At 41.6% G+C, this 19,455-nt stretch overlaps 1 protein-coding gene across 1 annotated transcript in view; it reads left to right on the forward strand.

Moving 5' to 3' along the window:
- Nucleotides 1-843: 843 nt before the first annotated feature.
- BBOX1 (gamma-butyrobetaine hydroxylase 1) overlaps nt 844-19,455 on the forward strand; it is a 57,069-nt gene continuing 38,457 nt past the window's right edge. The window contains exons 1-3 of the mRNA XM_058546156.1: nt 844-1,461; nt 10,685-10,938; nt 12,165-12,279. Coding sequence (XP_058402139.1) covers nt 10,720-10,938; nt 12,165-12,279 — 334 coding nt within the window. The 5' untranslated portion in view covers nt 844-1,461; nt 10,685-10,719. The remainder of the gene's footprint in view (nt 1,462-10,684; nt 10,939-12,164; nt 12,280-19,455) is intronic.

Raw genomic sequence — 19,455 nt, forward strand, 5'->3', positions numbered from 1 at the left:
CCCCACACATGGGAAACAAAACCTGGTGCTATTGTCCCTGGACACTGGGTGTCAGTAATTTGACCTGGGAACTTGGAGGAAGGAAGGTGGAAGATGGAGGAGGGGACCACAGATGAAGGGACATGGTTTAAATTTTACTGTGAAAGGAGCTGATGGGCCTCATGGAGGGAGGGGCCGAAGCAGTTCTGGAAGGGAGAGTTGTCCTGGGCAAGAACCCTGGAGGCCGCAGGAGAATCAGCCTGCATTTCTCTCCACGGTCAGCTCTTCTGCTCCTGCCTGTCTGAGCCTCACGGCTGTGCGAGTCCTTGCGGCAAGAAGTAATAAGTTGCAGGCAGAGGTCGCATCTGTGTCTTCCCAGGAAGGGTGGTGTGGGTGGGAAGAGGCCGGAGGGCTCATGCATCTCTTTCCTGGGCTTTAGTTGCCACCTGCAGACTTTCTTTTAACGGGATCTGGACCCCGTTAGGAACTAGGACTTGAGCCTTGTCCACCAGCCCCGCCCCTGAGCGGGCACTCCCCAGCAGAGTGCCAGGTAGCCAGGCTCTGGGGCCCTGGCACACGGCCCACCCTGGCCTTTCCCTTTTGTCGCCCTGAGGGCTGTGTGTTGCGAGTCAAGTCACTGGGCAACCAGGGGCCTTCCGAAAAGCCCCACACTCTCTGGCAGCTTCTGTGTATTCCAGCCAAAGCTGCAGAGAAAGGAGGGCACTGGGCTCAGGGGGACCCATCCCAACCTTCCTACCAGCCCCTGACAACTAGGCAAGCTCCCTCCAAAGAGGCTCACATGGAATATTCTATGGGCAAATGGATCCCAGCTCACCTCTGCTCAGGTGGGAGCTGGTAGCTCCTCCCTGTTAAATGCGCATCTCAACGCATTTTCTCCAAGTGAGACTTGAAGGAAAAGAGCCAGGGCTGTGAACAGGTGGGACAGGAGGGAACGAGCTCCTTCACTTGCTTCTGTTGCTCTGCTGGCTCAGGGACAGGGGACGGGACAGGGGAAGACTGGCCTTCCTTCCATCAGGAAAGATTCTGCACTAAGGTAGTGCCTTGCAGTGAGTCCTGGGGTTTCGTGGCTCCAGGCGCTTGTAGTAGGTCAAGTATTTTCTCTTTCTAACTGCTTCTCCTCTAGGCCATAAAAGCTCTTTTCTTTTCTTTTTTTTTTCTTTTCTTTTCTTTAACCTCCATCTCCCTTCAGGAACGGCTACACCTTCAGGTTGGGACATCCTTCCTCATTTGCAAACCTCAGCTGTGTGTGGGGGCAGGGCTGCAGTGGAGCTGCCAGGAGCAGAAAGAAAGGCTTCTGAGTAATAGCACTACAACAGCCGAAGGGAACCGGGGGCAGGTCGATCTGGGATGTGACGGGCACCAGGAGGCACCTTCCCCAAAGGATATTTAAGATCAAAGCCAACGTTTTCTTTCCTTGGTGTATTTTGCGTGGTTTGGAAACTAAAGCACATCTGAGAACAGGTATGATTGATCTCGATTTTCCCTTATTGGAAGAGCTTGTGGATTCAGGTCTATGGATCGGGAGGGGGTAGCATCCAATTGGAAATCCAGTCGCATGTACCTCACAGCCATGTGGGCTGCGACGGGGATGGCCCATCAGGCATTTGGAAGAGGCTTGATTTTGGAATGCAGTGGATCTGATTTCTTCTTGGCAGCTTCCCTTTCCCAATTATGCTTGGCTTAATCTAGTAGTCAAATTACTTTGCAGTCCCTCAGCTGATCCTGAAAGCATACAGAAAGGACGGAGAGGATACTGTCTAAAAAGGAGCCTGGGTGGTGGGGGAGGGAGGGTTCTGGCTGGATTCTGGAAATGTTCCCTGAATAATCCACAACCCAATCCAATACACATTGGCCCTTTGTTCAGCCCAAAACTGAAGGGAACAGGCTCTTTAGAACACTGGTCAATTAAGACCATGTGCACCCTTTCAGTTGTTTTGCTCCCTGAATGTAGCTCAAGAAGAGACATGACAGGTATTTTGAATTGATTTTATTAAAAACATAGGATTTCTTGTAATGAATATAGGTTCTGATTCAAAGATACAGAAATCTTAAAATCTAGACCCAGTACTCTGTATTACCTCAGTAAACAAATGTCTTGATCATTTGAGTTCCAATCTGAATGTGGTAATTCCATCAGAGTGAAGTTGTTTTCCTTTTTGTAATGTAGGAAGAAAGTATTTGACAAAATTTGATACTTTTTTTTTTTTTTGGTGAGGAAGATTAACCCTGAGCTAACATGTTGCCAATCCTCCTCTTTTTGCTGAGGAAGACTGGCCCTGGGCTAACTTCTACGCCCATCTTTCTGTATATGAGATGCCACCACAGCATGGCTTGACAAGCGGTGCGTAGGTCTGCGCTTGGGATCTGAACCTGTGAACCCCGGGGCCACCAAAGTGGAGCAGGCAAACTTAACCACTACACCACCAGGCTGGCCCCTGATACTTTAAACAAGACAGCAGACGGAATAGTGAAACTGTTCAAGAGATTAGACTGGTTTTTCTAACGGTTTTATAGAATTCATTGTTCACATGAGAATATATTCATGAATTATTAAGCAGCTCAGCCAAGTTTTTTTAACTTTAAATCAAGTTAAAAAAAGAAAAAACAACCTCTAAGTTGAAGGGCCTTGGGTAGATAGGGTAGTGAGTAGAGTGTGTATGTATTCAAATGATATTAAAGTTCAGACACTACAAATACAGTCTGGCCAACCTCTACCTTACCAAGTGGAAATTAATTGATTTTTATGATTTAAAGTTTGAAATATAAAAGAATAGTAATTTTTTAATCATGTATGGTGTAATGTCTGGAAAACTTCTTCCTGGCCTCTCCCTCCAACGACGAAATGTCAGATGGTGAAGTCAATTTACCGCCAACAATCTTGAGATTTAGCTGCTAGGTTAATCGTATGTTTTTGGTAAATTGAAATTACTGCCTAGAAAATTATTCAGCCATAGATTCTCCACGATGTAGTACTATATACTGGTCAAGATTCCTATTTCCTCTGCTTCCAAGTCAGGTACTTCACCTGTCCAAGCTCAAGATCATTTGTAAAATGAAAGTGATAGCATTGCTCTCTTAGAGTTTTCTAGAGGATTAAATATGGTTAGCATGATAGAAAGCACTAACAAAATGACTAGAACATCGTCAGTGCTCAATAAATGGTTTTATACATACCTCGCACACATGCAGCCACACAATTTGCATTTTTCTTGTATTTTGATTGTTTTCTGATCCCACCATCTAAAAGCAGGAGGTCAAAGACAGTAGAGGGCCCTGCTGTGTGACAGCGGGCTGATGGCTCACCTAAGGAGAAGACGACGGGAACCAACAGGTCCTGACATTCTCTACTGTGAGTCCACTCTATTCTTGTCTTCCATTACAAAAAACAGTTAAGAAATGACAGCCTTTTGTTTTGAGATGTGAGTAATCCAGTAGATGAATAAGCCTTCTCAGGTGTATATTATTAATCTCCATCAATTTTAATTTAATATATAATAACTACGAAGTTTCCACATCAACTTCCTAAGAATCTCATCCGAAACCTATGATTCAGATTTGTTGTAATTAGCATTTGAGGAATTTTTGCACTCTCTTTTATTAGAACTAGCAAATATTCACTTTACATGCATGCACTGGACTGGTAAACCTAGCTTTGGGGCTACCTCTCCCGCTAACCAGCAAAGTGGGCTTGGCCAAGTCACACCCACCCGCTCTGAGCTTCCCTTTCCTTGCACATCAGATAAGGGTACTGAACCCAGTGATACTGCAGCTTGTTTCTTTCTGGCTCTGAGAGTTCTAGTTCTAAGTTCTTTTTATTTCCAAGATCAATGCATAAACTAACTTTCAGAGCCACTTTCTTGATTTTCCAAACACTGCTGGAGAAACCAACTGACAAAATTTGAATTTATAAAATTTTAAAAAGACAAAAACCAAACCACACTCATCACTGAAGCAGGATAATTTCTAAAACAGTTTAGCTGTGCCAAACAGGAGTCCTAAACAAACTTCTGTAACTCTGAAGGGGAAAAATGTGGCGAGTGAGCTAGGAAGGACACACACACACACACACACACACACACACACACACACACACACGAGTGATGGGATTAAATTAAAAGAAATCGATCCCATCAGATAGGAATCCTCCCCATCCACAGTCTGTTTTTCAGGACAGGCAAAACTCCTCCCTCCCACCAAAACCAATCTGATATTTTATAAACTAAGTTATAATTGTGGCTAAGGAGAAGCAAAATTATTAGTGTAAAGTAAATAAACATTTCCATTTTATATGTGCTTTTTAATTGAGCAAAAATGTCCCACTGATATATACATATATATATATATATATGTATAGCTAGGAGTATTTACTTTTTTATTTTTCTTTTTTTTTTTCTTTTCTTCAGAGAAACACAATAGTTTATCAAATAACGAAATGGCTATGATGCTTCAACAGGGCTCAATTTTAACAAGTCAAGTGGGCTAAATTGAAAAACAGACTCAACAAATCATAGTCATGTACAAGCCTATAAATTTTCAGAAAGCATTTGCTTTCAAATACTGATGGTCCTTGATGTTTTTCTTTTTAAATTTTTATCACATTTGCCCCAGTAGAGCTTTAAATAAACCAAGAAAATTTGAAGAGGGGAACTCTTTTCCTGTTTCTCCATGGTTTAGTTTGGAGTCTGTTTGTGTTTGTCATACAGCTGAGACAGGGATTGTGGAGAGTAGAAAGGCTCCTCCCCATTCCTTCCTAGATACCCAAACAATTTAACCTCAGCAACACCCAGTCTTTCCAGTTCTTCCACGCTCTCCCAGGGCCCTGGGGCAGCCTTCCCCTGGCCAGGTCCTGACATCACCGCCTGTCTCAGAATACCCTCCTCAGGATGTCCATTTGGCCAGGCAGGTTGGGAGCAAGAGTCTCAAGTTGCCCTAATAGTGGAAATGTGCTTTCTCTCTCCAGTTCAAATCTGCTAGGTAGAGGAAGGGGAAGAAAGAGAGAAATGGAAAACTTAAAATGGCAGGTTGGAATGTAATTAGTGTTTGTTGGTGTAGACATCTGTAGGTGTGGCCACTTCAACAGTAAGTGGGACAGAGGCACAGTGCCATCATTAAGTACAGGAACACTGTTTAATGGCGGTGGAAATGCACCCTTCAAACAATGTATCAATTAAGAATCAATGTGTCCAATTTCAAGTTTTATAAAAATCCTTTCAACCGAAACAATTTCAAACCCATTAAAGAATACATTATTGAACAGTTTCAAACCCTTTAATAAAGACATTATTGAAAATGAGTTGAGCTTAGAATATACACTGACACACATGGAACTTTGATGATAAAAATAAATGAGGGACCGGCAGGCAGCGTAGTAGTTAAGTTTGCCCAATCTGCTTTGGTGGCCCGGGGTTCAAGGGTTTGGATCCCAGGCACGGACCTGCTCACCACTTATCAAGCCATGCTGTGGTGGCGTCCCACATACACAGTAGAGGAAGACTGGCACAGATGTTAGCTCAGGCCCAATCTCCCTCACCAACAAATAAGTAAATAAATAAATAGATAAGAAGGATTTAGTTTTTCTTCATTGTCTTACTCCCTTGGAGAACTTAAGATGGATCCTACTATCATCTTTATTCTGGTCTCCCCTAGCCTCTCTTGTCTGCTGCTTATTTGGGTAATTGCCGTAGATTTTTCACTGAGTTGCAATGAAGATTCAATGCGTTACTGTGTATGAAGCACTTAGAACAGCGAGTGGCATGAAGAAGGCATTCGGTAAATGTAAACTCTCACTATTACTACACTTCTACTACCCCTACTACTCACCTTACCGTCAAGGTAATTAAAACCAATGTTCTGATTTTAGAACCAAACCAGCTGCTCTTTCACAAGATCCCATAAGCAGGTACCACTATTCTTCCAAACTCTCAAGCTAAAAAAAAAAAAAAAGTCAAAAATCTAGATATTTCTTTACTTTTCCTTCATATAAGGTACTAATTTTTCTATTTTTTATACTAGAAATGTTACATCTATGGTATCTTATATAATTCAGAGCCTCATGTTTTGAAAGGTACTTGTAAACTGGGAAGTAACCATGCATTCTGAAAAGTGCAGAATCTAGAGGTCACATCTCATGAAGAACAGTCAAAAAAACTGGGTAATTTAGAGCAGAGAGAGAATGAAGGGGACACATGATTATGTCTACAATAACTGAAGGACCAGTATCGTGGGATAAATCATCCTATGTTCATTTGAAAAGTCAAGCCAGGACCAATATGTAAATTGTATTTTAAAAGGTAGATATGCGCCGGCCCCGTGGCTTAGCGTTTAAGTGCGCGCGCTCCGCTGCTGGCGGCCCTGGTTCGGATCCCGGGCGCGCACCGACGCACCGCTTCTCCGGCCATGCTGAGGCCACATCCCACGTACAGCAACTAGGAGGATGTGCAGCCATGACATACAACTATCTACTGGGGCTTTGGGGAAAAAAAAAAGGAGGAGGATTGGCAATAGATGTTAGCTCAGAGCTGGTCTTCTTTAGCAAAAAGAGGAGGATTAGCATGGATGTTAGCTCAGGGATGATCTTCCTCACAAAAAATAAATAAATAAATAATAATAATAATAATAAATAAAAAAATAAAAGGTAGATATGTTCTCAGCAGAAAGAAGACGAGCTTTCAAGCTTCATATGTTTATTTTGTGTGTGTTGATATTTTGAGGCATCTTTTGCCTTTGATTCTTGGCAAGTAGTTTTAGCAAGTGAATAATCCATCAGTTTATAAATAGATCAAGTCAAGTACCACAAAGAATAACAAGATGAACAAAATGGGATACATGTATATAATTTTTTCTTGCTTCTATTTTGCTTGTGGGCTGTCCATCATCTGTGATGACATTTACTTGCGTTGAAAGCAGAATCTTCCCTATCTCTCTGTCTGCTTGCCACCCACTGAAAAAGCATAGCCTTGTACTAAGAGGAAAACTTGGTTGAGCTGCATGCCTGGTAAACACATCCGCACTCCCATATGGGTGTCCATATGAGCAACTGCGTTCTGTACGGCATCTCCTGATTATCTTTAATAGAGTACAGTAATTGCTCTTTTTAAGTAAGCTCATAAAAGAATTGGTTTTTTGTGAAAACAGGGAACAAAGTCATTCTCTTTCATGAAATGGTCTTTACTGAAGGAACCAAAGAAAACTGAGGGAAATCTCAAATACATCTTTGCAGCATTGCTCACTCCCTCTCTTCTCCCACCTCTCCTTCCACACTTCACTCCCACTGATCCTCTCAACTAGATTACTACAAAAACTCCACACAGTGTCTCTAATCCCAGTCCTTTCACCCGCTTCCAATACCCCATACACACTGTCAGTACCATCTTCCTTGTTAATCTCCTGCCTAAAAAAAAAAATAAAAAATATCCCATTTATAGCAGAGGGAAACCCAAACCCCTTATCCTGCTATGCAGGGTGCTTCCTGATCTGGTCTCAACATGCCTTCTAACTTCTCTCAACCAGTATCCTCCCTCATAGCCTTTACTCCAGCCAAACCAAATATCTTCTCTTGTTCACATTCCATGCGTTCAAAGCGGAGTTCCTTGGCTCGTTCCGCCCCCTCTCCTTGGAATGACCTTTCACAACATTTTCCTCCTGTGATCTAACCTATCTGTACCCAGATGAGCTGGCAAATAGAGGTTTAAGGGGCTTACTCTTCTCATGTAGAAAGAAGTCCCAACATCACTGTCCAGTACTGGCAGTGAGATCTCACAGAACCACGGGGAGCCCAGGCTTCTTTTAGATTTTATCCTTCTGCTCGTTGCCAAATGTTTGCAAAATGACTGCTCCATCGCCATTACCACCTCTACATTCCAGGCAGGCAGAAAAGAAAAGGCAAAATGTCATGTGGCAGCTAAGTCTACCTCCTTTTTGAAAATCTCCCCATCTAGCAATTTCCAAATATATTTCATTGGCCAGGGTTATATCACACTCTAATCTTAGCTACAAGTAAAGCTGGAAGACATAGCTGTTTACTAGTCACGTGCTTGCTCTGAAGAGATCAGTGTTGTATTAGTGAGGACGGAAAATAAGATGGAATCAATACACATTCAGCAGCATTGATCACATCCTTTAAGACTTCTTCAAATAGCCATCTTCTCTAAGGAGGTCCCCAGAGCCCCCCAGGCAGCTATCAATGCCGTTCTTGCACAGCCTTATTCCTGGTTCACTTTTAGGATTATCTCACTTTTCACCGAAGTCTGGAACTTCACAGTGATTTCTGTACCCTCCAGTGCAGCAGGCACGAAGAAGATCCTTAGTATATATTTGAATGACAACCTGATACACCAGGAGGAACAGGAGAACGACCTTCTGTGTTTAGGTGTGATTGTGCTCCACTGTAGCACAGCGTGTCCCAGATAACCTGATCCAGGCAAGCAAACTACTGCCAAGGGGCCGGGTATGGCCCACAGCCGGCTTCTGTGCAGCCCAGAAAGCGAGCATAGTTTTTACATTCTTATAGGGTTAAAAAAAATAAGAAAATATGACAGGGGCTATATATAGCCTGCAAAGCCTAAAATAGGTACTGTCTGCCCTTTTACAGAAAATATTTGCCAACCCCTGACTTAGATAAAAACTTAGTACCTTTGTGCTGTCGGTCCTTGCATGTCATATGTTATTTAGGGTCTGGTTATATTATCCCAGACTTCCTGGAACCATCACTGTCCTTTGAAACCACACGCACAAGAAACCCCGGCAGCATCCGTTCTCCTGTCAGGAAGACGGAGTGCCCTCCCCACCTCGCAGACATCCTGGGGCCCCTCCCCAGGGCCCCGGACTCGAATCTGCGAGCTAGATGCCCAGCTTGGAACTAAATTATATTTTGGGTGATTTTTTTTAGGTAATAGTGCTCTCTCATTGCTATATAAATTATTAGGACAAAATAGATGGGAGTTCCCAAGTAGAAATAAGCATGAGGCCCAGTGATTTGTATTTCTCCTCTCTTCATTAGATAACTTGAGCGCGATTGAGCGAAATGGAGAAAGCGATCTTTTTTTTCTTGACTCTGCTTCATAATGTGATTAAATCATCCAAGCTAATGATTTGAGCAAGTGTATGCAAAACAGTCACCTAAAAGCTATTTTCTTTTAATGTTGTGTCAAGTATTTTTTAAAGTTATTATAACAACGTATAAAATCTTCCTACCTATAAGTGCAAGAAAGACAGGAAGCTGTTTTGTCTTGCTCGTCACTGAATGCTGCATGCCTGTTGCAGGGCCTCGTACGGAGATGGGATTTGTCAGCAGTCACTGTGCGTGTGTGTGTCTGCGCGCGTGCGCACCTGCCTCCTCTTCGCCCCAAGACAATTAGGTCTTGTTTCTATTCACACATGTCACCTTCTATTAATGGTGAGCTAATCTTTATATAGAAGAAGTTAAGAAGTTCTACTGCTTCCATATAAATTCTACTTTTTCCGTATAAGTTCTACTTCTTCCATATAAGTTCAGAGTCCTGCAAAATGATATATGAAGAAAGTAAGATTTACAACATTGACACGATTTCTGAAGGTCAAATAGACAGTCATTAGTGGAATCAAAATCGACACTGAAGTGCTCGGTCAGTAACACCAAGGTGCCTCTCTTCACTCGATTCCTGTCCTATAAACATAGCAGGTCCTCACATTTCATGGATTTCTTAACAAAAAGACGTCATGTATTCCCAAGTAAAGTGAAGTTTCATAAAAGTACTCGGTAAAGGTTTAGAGTAAACTAACTGAAATATCAAGGCACACTCTATTAAAACAGAAAAGCTCAGAGAAAGAACCCGACAAGTTCCTCGCAGAGCCCGGAAACTCTTATATAGCCTGGAGCAAATGCACTGTATATGTAAAACAGTAAAGGGTAGACTAGAAATAGCCCAATGTACAGTACCTCTTAAAAAGAAGAAATTGCATTAGTATTCCTCTCACTAGAGCAAGTTTACTAACCGAGTGTCGTGGAAGCATTTTTTTTTCAACAGGCGCGTGCAGTTGGGCACCAGCTAAAACAGCACAGGTGTGACTATTATACTTTCAATTGGTAGAGCGTTTTTCTCCCTCAAAAAATTCCAGAGCCGGGGCCCACCCAATGGCATAGCAGTTAAGTGTGCACGCTCTGCTTCCGCGGCCCCGGGTTCACAGGTTCGGATCCTGGGTGCGCATCAACGCACCGCTTGTCAAGCCATGCTGTGGCGGCGTCCCATATAAAGTGGAGGAAGATGGGCATGGATGTTAGCCCAGGGCCAGTCTTCCTCAGCAAAAAGAGGAGGATTGGTGACAGATGTTGTTAGCTTAGGGCTGATCTTCCTCACAAAAAAAAAAAAAATTACAGAGCTTTCATGCAAACATAATTATAAAAGTGCTTATGTCCTTGGCTCTGAACTTAGTATGGAAAATTTCTGTGAGAAAGACAAGGAATTCTTTTCCTCTGGATCCTGGCGCAGCACATTTGTCTTATGTACCTTTAGTCACTGTGTTTCTGTTTACAGCATTTGAAACACTCTCACCAGAGCAAAGGTCCCAGCGCTGATAAATCAGACGGCAGACTGGCAGCTCCGGGAACAGCAGAAGCCAGAGTCCACTTGAATCGCTCACACTCCTAGAGGTCAAGTTCAGGCCCGATCTGCCTGAGGCTCCTTTTAACGCTGGTTTGTCGTGGCAGGTGGCTGACGAGACTTACCTGCGAGGACCGAAAACATGCACTGTGCCATCCAAAAGGCAGAAGCGCTGGACGGGGCTCACTTGATGCGAGTCCTCTGGCAGGACGGCGCAGAGTCGCTCTACCCCGCCGTGTGGCTCAGGGACAATTGCCAGTGCCCTGATTGCTACCTGGATTCTGCAAAAGCACGGAAACTTCTCGTGGAAGCGCTGGATGTGAACATTGGTATCAAAGGCTTGGAGTTTGACAGAAAAAAGGTAATTATCTCCAAAGTCTCTCTCCCTTCTCTCTCAAGTTACATAAAGGGCTGGTCTCCAATAATTTACATAATGAATGATTTTTCATTTGATCATATACAACTATATATATATATATATATATATATATATATATATATAACCATGCGTGTAGAGTGCTTGGTGCAAAGTAAGCGTGCTCAGTAGACGGAAGCTTCTGCTGTTATTATTACTATTTTTATTACCATTCCTACTATTTTTAGTAAAATACACAGTGTTGTTCATTATTCCCTCAGTGAGTGGCAGCCCTGGAGACACAATCAAACTGTTTCTATAATAAAAGGAATGTTCTGGGCCTCGGTTTACTCATCTGTGAAGTAGAGCTGCTACAGAACTTGTTCAAAGAGATGATATGAGGATTCAATGAGATACTCTGGGTAAAAAAGGTTTAACGTGGTGCCAGCCATGCAGTGAGCATTCAAAAACTCGTATTGATTAATATTTTTTAGTCAAATTATGAGTAGATGTGCAAAGCTTTTTCTGGGATTCCCAAAAGTGTAGCTCTCAAAACCAGACCAGATGTGGCCTCCGCCCTGTGCTTCTCTCTTCTGAATTTGCTAGGATAGTTATCAGAAGAGCAAGGTCATCCTCTCCCCACTCTTTGGTCTTCTCGACTCCAGGACTTTACTCCTGGGGACAGCTTGCTAGCTGTGTGACCTTAGAAATGGTGTTTATTCTTCCATTCCTCACCTGGAAAATGTGAATGTTAGGAGTACCTTCTCCCTAGAGCTGTGTGGGGCCTAAATGAGCTGTGTTTGTAGGGCTTGTTATACAGTATACTCTCAAAATGGCATTATTTTTATTATTATCCACCTCTTCATCATCATTACTGTTTCTGATACTCTTGGCAGGAATCTTAATTGACAGGTAACTTCAAGTCATCACAGAAAGTTTGGGGACCACAGGTTTTGAGGATATAGAACAAGAACTACAGATCTAGTAAGATTTTCTTTCTTGTGTGAAATTTGAGGGGCCTCAGACCTCAGATGGATCCCCTTGGCTTTCAATTTCCTTGTTTTCCAAAAACTTATTCTATGCTTGTGAGTACGTAAGCAAAAAAAAAAAGCAGTTACTAATAGGATTCCCTGATTATCTTAAATAACATTCAGAAACTGAGCAACAGTGGAGAACTGAAGTATATAAAAGCATATATACATATAGGTGATATTTGCTTTCTGTGTTATAAGGTTCATATCACGTGGCCAAATGAACATTACAGTGAATTCGAAGCTGATTGGCTGAAGAAAAGATGTTTTTCTCAGCAAGCCAGAGAAAGTCTCCAAAGAGAATTGTTTTTGCCAGGTAACTTTGCCATGGTCTTCAATGTCTTTTAAAACTCCTATGGTAAGAAATTTGCTCAGAAGCAAATTCAAACCCTTGTGCATTGGTTAAAATATTACTGTAATTTATGTGTAATGTTTAATGATTTACCAACACAGATCATTTGGGTGGAGATGAAAAGAAATATAGAGCAGTTCTAGACATTCTAAAGAGATAGGAAGAAAAGAAGCGCATCAAAAGAAATGTGTCCTTGTCATCTGACGTGAAACCTGGCACACGGCAGGCACTCCAGAAGTGTTCGCTGCAAAAGAGCAGGTCAAACCAGAGGCAGACCAGCCCTACTTAATGGTTTTCTCTGAGGCCACAACAACACCCAGTCAACACAGCAGGAACTCCTAACCTGGCATCCACAGATTAAATTATGTGATCCATGAACCCCACGAAACGATATACACAGCACTGAGAGTGCATGGGTGTATGTGTGTGCCCGTGCGTGCGCATGTGTGTGCATATGCATGTGTGCATGCATGTGTGTGCGCGTGCACACGAGCACATTTGCTTGGGGAGAGTTTATATGGATCTTTAGGAAATCTGTGACCACAAAAATGTTCAGAAAATCTGCAATAGATGGATTCTGCAGAAAAAGAAGAGTCTATTCTTGAGCTGAGAGACAAAATAAAATGAATACTAGAGACAGGTAGAAAGTTATTTTTAAAATATGACTTTTAGGAGCTAGGCAATAACAGAGCCCAAGTGGAGGTGCTGGGGAAAAGTGGGAAGTGTTCATTGTCCCCATGTGCAGTTTGAAGATTTCTAATGTAATATTATGTGGGTCAAATGTAAATTCTAAAAAACAAGATGATTCTTATGCATTTATTCGAACCTGGACTTCTATAAACACACCCACAAGGCAAGTTTCCCTGAATTTTCTTGTCTGTTAACCAGACATCCTGGACCACTGTCCCTTTGAGCAACTGGGCAACCTTGTTGAATTTTGTCACACCTCTTCTGAGAATTCTGGGTCATACAGCAAGACAGAGATTTACCTTACTTCTTTCAAATCTGAAATTCTCAAACACGTGTAGTGACTCTGCACGGTTTTAAATGCTAGATGTACAGCAGTTCACTGGGTGTGGAGATGTTACTAGTTAATCAGCTTGAACCACACAGGTGCACCGTGTCCTACAGCTATCAACAGGGTATGATATTGTCCCCTTCCTGCCCAAGCAGAGGCCAGTCTCGTCAAGAACTGGGTTCCTCCACTCCCTGACTCTTACCATTCTGACAGGGACAAGGTTTTGCTCCAGTGCTTTCTGTCTAAACCACCAGCACCCATTTTCCTCTTTCTCTAGCCCCGCTAGCTGGTGGGATCCAGAGGGGTATCCAGGGAAGACATTTTCCCTGCCTTCCCCCCGTGAATGATTGCTAGATTCTTGAAGGAGTCTCCAATTACATGACTGAGTAGCAACTGTCCAGGTCAAAAAGTGGTATCACGAATGTATTATTATTTTTTATTTATTTTAGATTTCTTCTGATACTCAAAATATTTTTCCTTAGCTCTGCCCTAATTTTGTAATCCTGTTGGATTTTACTTTAATTTCCTTCAGTTTCTTCTTTTGATTATTTCAGGGAATAAAAGCCAACTTTTTAGTATTACGGCTTAAGCTTTTAAGCATTGTAAAAGGATATGGCCACCCCTCCATTAACATTTCTCCATGATTGCAGTTTATAGCTTACATTGCTCAGTACTATCAGGCAGTAGCAAAACGGCAGTGGTACCACATTCAGTTAAGTAGTGGAAAAATCTGGTCACACTCCTAAGCAGCAGGCATGAAGAACATGAGGAGAACTGGCTGCTATTTAGACACTGGAAAATATTTTAATGGTTTAAAACAAGATCAGATTTTTAAAATATATTCTCAAGCTGTGCAGTTGGTGGGTTAAAGAAGAGATTAATGGGCCATTTTTGGAATACTGTTTTTATGGCTTTTTGCCTGCAGAATTTGATACCTTCTTTCACTGCCATTGCATATTTTCAAACATTTATACTCCAGAACATGTAAATAAACTCAGTCACATTTGTGAAAGGGTTTTGTTTTTAGTCCTCAGTGGCAATATTTCCTTTTCTGCTCTTTCCTGAGAGCGAGGAAAGCCTTTTAAAACCTGGTGTCGAGAGGCAGGCCACTTTCCCTGGATCTTCCCTTGGCACTACATGTTGAACTCAGAGATGAACGGACAAATGATAATCAGCCAGAAGAAACTCTTGTCATGGGACGGTCACAGCTGGAAGGAAGACATGGGCAATAATCACGCCCTCATAAATTTCTATTCAGTTGCACATATAGTGGGCACCCATTTTGTGCTGGAAAGTCTGTAAGAAAATACCATGTTAAAAAAAAAAGACATGGATTCTGTCCTCAAGGATTTATCAAGTCTAGGAGGGGACATTAACCATGAAAACAAATAAGCATAATACATTATTCTAAGTACATTAACGCATGCCTAGAAGGTTAATTATAACACGGAGGAGGGAGTCTGAGGCGATCAGGAAAATGTCCTCAGAAGGGAAGTAACACTTGAGCTGGGTTTTGAAGAATCAGTTTGTCAGGCAAAGAGAAAGTAAGGAAATTCTCAACAGAGAAAAAAGTTGGTAGAAAGTCACAGAAGTGTAAAATAGTAGGGTGGGTTCGGGAAGCTGCAGGTGGTTAATACTGCTGAGGATAAACTGGTTAGGCAACAGAGGAGAAGGAAGGGGCCAAAGCAGGAAGGGGCTGGAGGGCCATCCTAGGAGGCTCAGTTCTGCAGCCTTGGGCAAGGAAGCCTTCTCAGCCCAGAGCTCAGGGACGATCCCGGCCATCAGATCCCGGGCTGAGTCTGCCAGGCCAGGGAAACGAGTTTAAGATCATTATGCGTTTAGGAAGAAGATTGCTTTATTTTTTTTAGAGTGCATTTTACATTTTCAGAGTTGTGTCTTTCTGATTTTGACCAAATGCATGTAATTTCTCAAATGACTACAAGTTTGTGAATGTCTCCTTAGCTTTGTTTTTCTCTTGTTGCATTCCCTCCTCCTCCAGCACACTCCTTTGGCTCTTAGTTTGTATTTATTTTACAAAAGAGAGTGAAGTGACTGGTCTGTGTTGTAGGAAGGTCTTGGTCACGGCCATCTGTGTTGGATGGACTGGCTGGCGTTCAGAGTGGCTGGGAGCAGGGTGACCGTAGCGTGGCCTAGAAATTGTCCTGCAAGAGACACTAAACGCGTGAACCGGGAAAGGAGCAGAGAGGGTGGGAATAGAAGTCATATTCAAGGGAAACATCTATTTACAGTAGGACAGGAGGCTGCTGGCCCTGCTCTCCAACCTCTACCAACCTAAGACCTGACCATTGAAGACTAGCATGCGAACGTTTCCAAACATATGGATGAAAATCGCAGACTTTCAAAAATATTGGAAATATGAAGATTTTTTATGTAATTGCATTTTAATTTCCATGTGAAACTGATATAATTATACACTCATTTTTGTGACTAACTTCAAGATGAATAATTCCCATAATATAACTAATAGGACTAAAATGGAAAAAAATCAACACACAATATGATCTTGTACATATGAACCTAAATATGGTTCTTTTTATTAACACTCAGTCTCAGAATGAATGCTTGTTTTTCTCTCTGTCTCTTTGAATTGGTACTGACATATTTCTATACTATTCTCTGACTTTAGTAGTATTTGTTATTGCAAATTAAGATTTAATAGTTGTACTTTGAAGAAAATCTTTTTTCCACGGAAGCAGTCTGCTTGGTTTTCTCAGCAATTCAGGGTCTGAGAAATTGCACAGTCAGAAAAGAACATCTACCCTCAATTCAATATACCCTTCCTATAGAGGAGCAAGTCTTCACCTGTCTCCTAATCGGATATGCGACCCTTCAGTCCAGGGCTATAACCCCCTCCTTTGTTTCAAAAGGAACATGGCACGAGAGGGAGAAAAACTCTCCAGTGACCATCAGGGCCGTCTAAGTCTCTGTGCCCTGCACACGGCAAGAAAAAAGAGAGCTCCCCCTTTCTTGCAGAGGGCCATGTGTTTACTTAAAGATGGAGATTTTGTTATAGTGCAAAGAACAGAACTGGTTTGGCATAGAGGTTATTTTTACAGAGATTTATCAAAAAGAAAAAAAATCACTATTTTTTTTTAATTAGCAAGTAATGCACACAATAAATATGCCTCACTCCCACGAATATTTCGGCCCTGTCTCTAAGCCGTGCCCCATCCCTCAGCCATTCTTGAACCCCCAGAGGTGGCAGTCTGCAATGCACGTCAGGGATGGAGTCAGGGTGTCTGTCTCGCATATTAAATGGTAATTATAAATGGGCTGGGATGTCGTTTTCTTCAGGCTGTCTTAGAATGTCCCAACTGTATTGGGGCTGCCAGGTCAAATAGCTTCAGAACAGCTCTGTCAAAACAGCTGCATCAGAGCAATCAAGCTACCACATCATGCACCCAAATGTTTTCCCTTCCCAAGAAAGACCTAATCAAGATTCCTTCCCTGAGGTCAGCCAGGCTCACACTCTGATGCACAGGTGGGAGAAAAGCTCAAAGCATGTTTAAAAAGCAAGTCTCTATTCTGTTTTGCCTATCGTATGTGAAACAGACATATCGACTTTCAGAGAAATGTCTTTGGGGTTTTGACGAAATGAAGACGGGTATCTTAAATGCCTGTGAGTTTATGAGTGCATATTTTGCTTCATTTTTCCTCTGTGTCGTATTCCATGTCCTATTCTTTTCTGAATTACATATCATTTATTATCCCACTCAATTTCTGTTTTGTACTTGGTAGACTCATAACCACATACTCAAAGGTAAATATTAAAGCTAAGTCTAATTTACAACTGGATACATTATAGAAATAAAAAAAAAAAAAAGCCTGTATACTACATCTATTACTTTAAAAAATTCTTAGGTAAGAGACATTAATTATATTCTTTTTTAAAAATAATTTTTTATTACTTAACAACTTCATGAAACAAAGTATCATAGCATCATCCAATGTTAGTGCTAAATAGGACTTTGAAAATCTGGTGTCTTTAAAAAGCTGGCATCTTTAAAAGCCTTGAAAAAGTTTGAGGATATTTTTGAGAACCTAAAGCAAATCTACTTCAAGGAAAAATTATTATAGCCCATTCTCTTTTCCTATTTTTTTCAGTATGCTTGCCACATCAAAAATTAGGGAAAATATACTAACTTTTCTTTACTCTTGGAAAGCAATTTTCTGTAGTTACACTAAAGTAAATTTATTTCTTTTCTATTTTTTTTTTTCCAAATAGGATAAAAGCAGAGAGAACTTTCTTCAATGAGTAAAAGCTTCCGTTTCTCACAGACTAGGCTTACTTTTTCTTACAGCCCAGGAATGAGTTTTATAACATTGGCAGTTGGACTGCAAATTTAGAATTTATAAATTTAGAAAATTCCAAAGTGTGGCAATTTCAAAAAGTAAAGTTGGATTGCTGCATATGCTGGCTTCATTTTCCCCAAACCTACACATAAGTTATAAATTTAGCCTGCCATTTTTGCTAGTGCCTACACATCAGGAGATTCACCAGCCAAAGACAGAAGACAGCTGACTAAAACATTATCACTTCTCACTTCCGGTTCCACTGGGCTTCTTCGACATGGCAGAACGTAGAACTACACAACTTTAGTTTTGGGGAAGTAAATATCTTCAGCATACTTAAATTTCTTCTTTTAAATTCCAGTCCCCAACTTTCAAATGTGCCCATGGAAAAAAATTGATTTTTTTTTTCCAATTTTCAGAAACTTTTTATATGCTTGTCGAAAAAAATTATTTAAAAAAAAAAAATGTTGACGTTGCTATTTTTACATTCTGTTGATTTCCCTAATTTCTAGCTGAGCAAGTTACATAAATAATGTTTAAACTCTACTCCATTCAAGGAATTCTCTAACTTTACTGTATTCTTTTGTTCAAAATGCTGTATTTTTCTCAATCTGTAACTTTGCTCTTAATCAAAAGAGCAGTATAGCACCGAAATTGAGTGCTCTTGACCCTAAGCCTTGCAACGTCTGTGATCTTGAGCAACTTACTTACCCCTATATGCCCCCAAATTCTTCATCTGCGCGATAGAGACAGTATCTACTTACCTTCTGGAGGAGGGCCACGTTGGGTGAAGAGCAATGTCACATGTCACGTATTAACTCACTTCATCGTCACAAGGTTCCCTTGCAAGTAGTTGTCAATAAACATAGAGAACAGCACCGAGAGGCTTCTTGACCTTGTGGAACAGTATATCAGTTTAAACCAATAGGCACAATCCCTTCTCCTTGTTTCCCACTGGCTGTCAAGCCTCCATGCACATCGTCCGTTTGCCCAGAGAATACTGGTATTCAACAGGTTATAGGGGGAAGAGACTGCACAGATTGTCCCTCTTGCCAACATCCTAGTTGGAGCCTTTTATCATCTCCTGTCTAGATTTCTGAAATAACATGGCCTCTGTTCACACACAGCTTGTACAGCTCTGCGGGGTGATCTTCCCAATGCCCACTGTCATCTCTCTTCCCCCTTGCTTTTGGTGTCTCGCTGCAGCATGATAAAGTCCCAAGTCTTCACTGGGCTTTCCAATCATCCCACGACCTGGTGCCCCATCCACAAGCAGGTAGATTCCTACTTTTGTCCAAGCTCTGCCTTTTCCCAGATCACTCATTCTATTCTCTCTGTCTGGCCAAACTTCACCTATGCATCCTGCAAGATCCAACTCACATCCCAGTGAAGCCCTTTACCAACAATTTCACCCCATAGTTATATTTATCTCTAAGCCAAACTACAAAATACAGGCAAGAAAGAAAGTAAGCCCAGGAAATAGACACAATTTCACTGGTAACACTAAAATGCAAGGTTGTAATACAACAATGGGCGCATATACATTTTTCAAAAAGGATTTTGTTGGAATTTGTCAGGAGAGAAAGTGGAAGAGTGTGGTATGTCAAGGAAGCTCTTTACCTGTGCCACAGCATCGTGTTATGAAAGGAGAACAGGCTTCGAGTCAGCAGAGCTGGCTTCGACTCTCTGCTCTGTGAACCTGACTTCCTTTCATAAGTGATCTGAGCCTGACTTTTTCCATATGTAAAAGAGGCAGTGCCTCTCAGCTGTGGAATGAAGAATAAATGGTAAATCGTAAGCGCTGTGCT

The sequence above is a fragment of the Diceros bicornis genome, chromosome 7, assembly GCF_020826845.1.
Source record: "Diceros bicornis minor isolate mBicDic1 chromosome 7, mDicBic1.mat.cur, whole genome shotgun sequence".
NCBI classification, from domain to species: domain Eukaryota; kingdom Metazoa; phylum Chordata; class Mammalia; order Perissodactyla; family Rhinocerotidae; genus Diceros; species Diceros bicornis.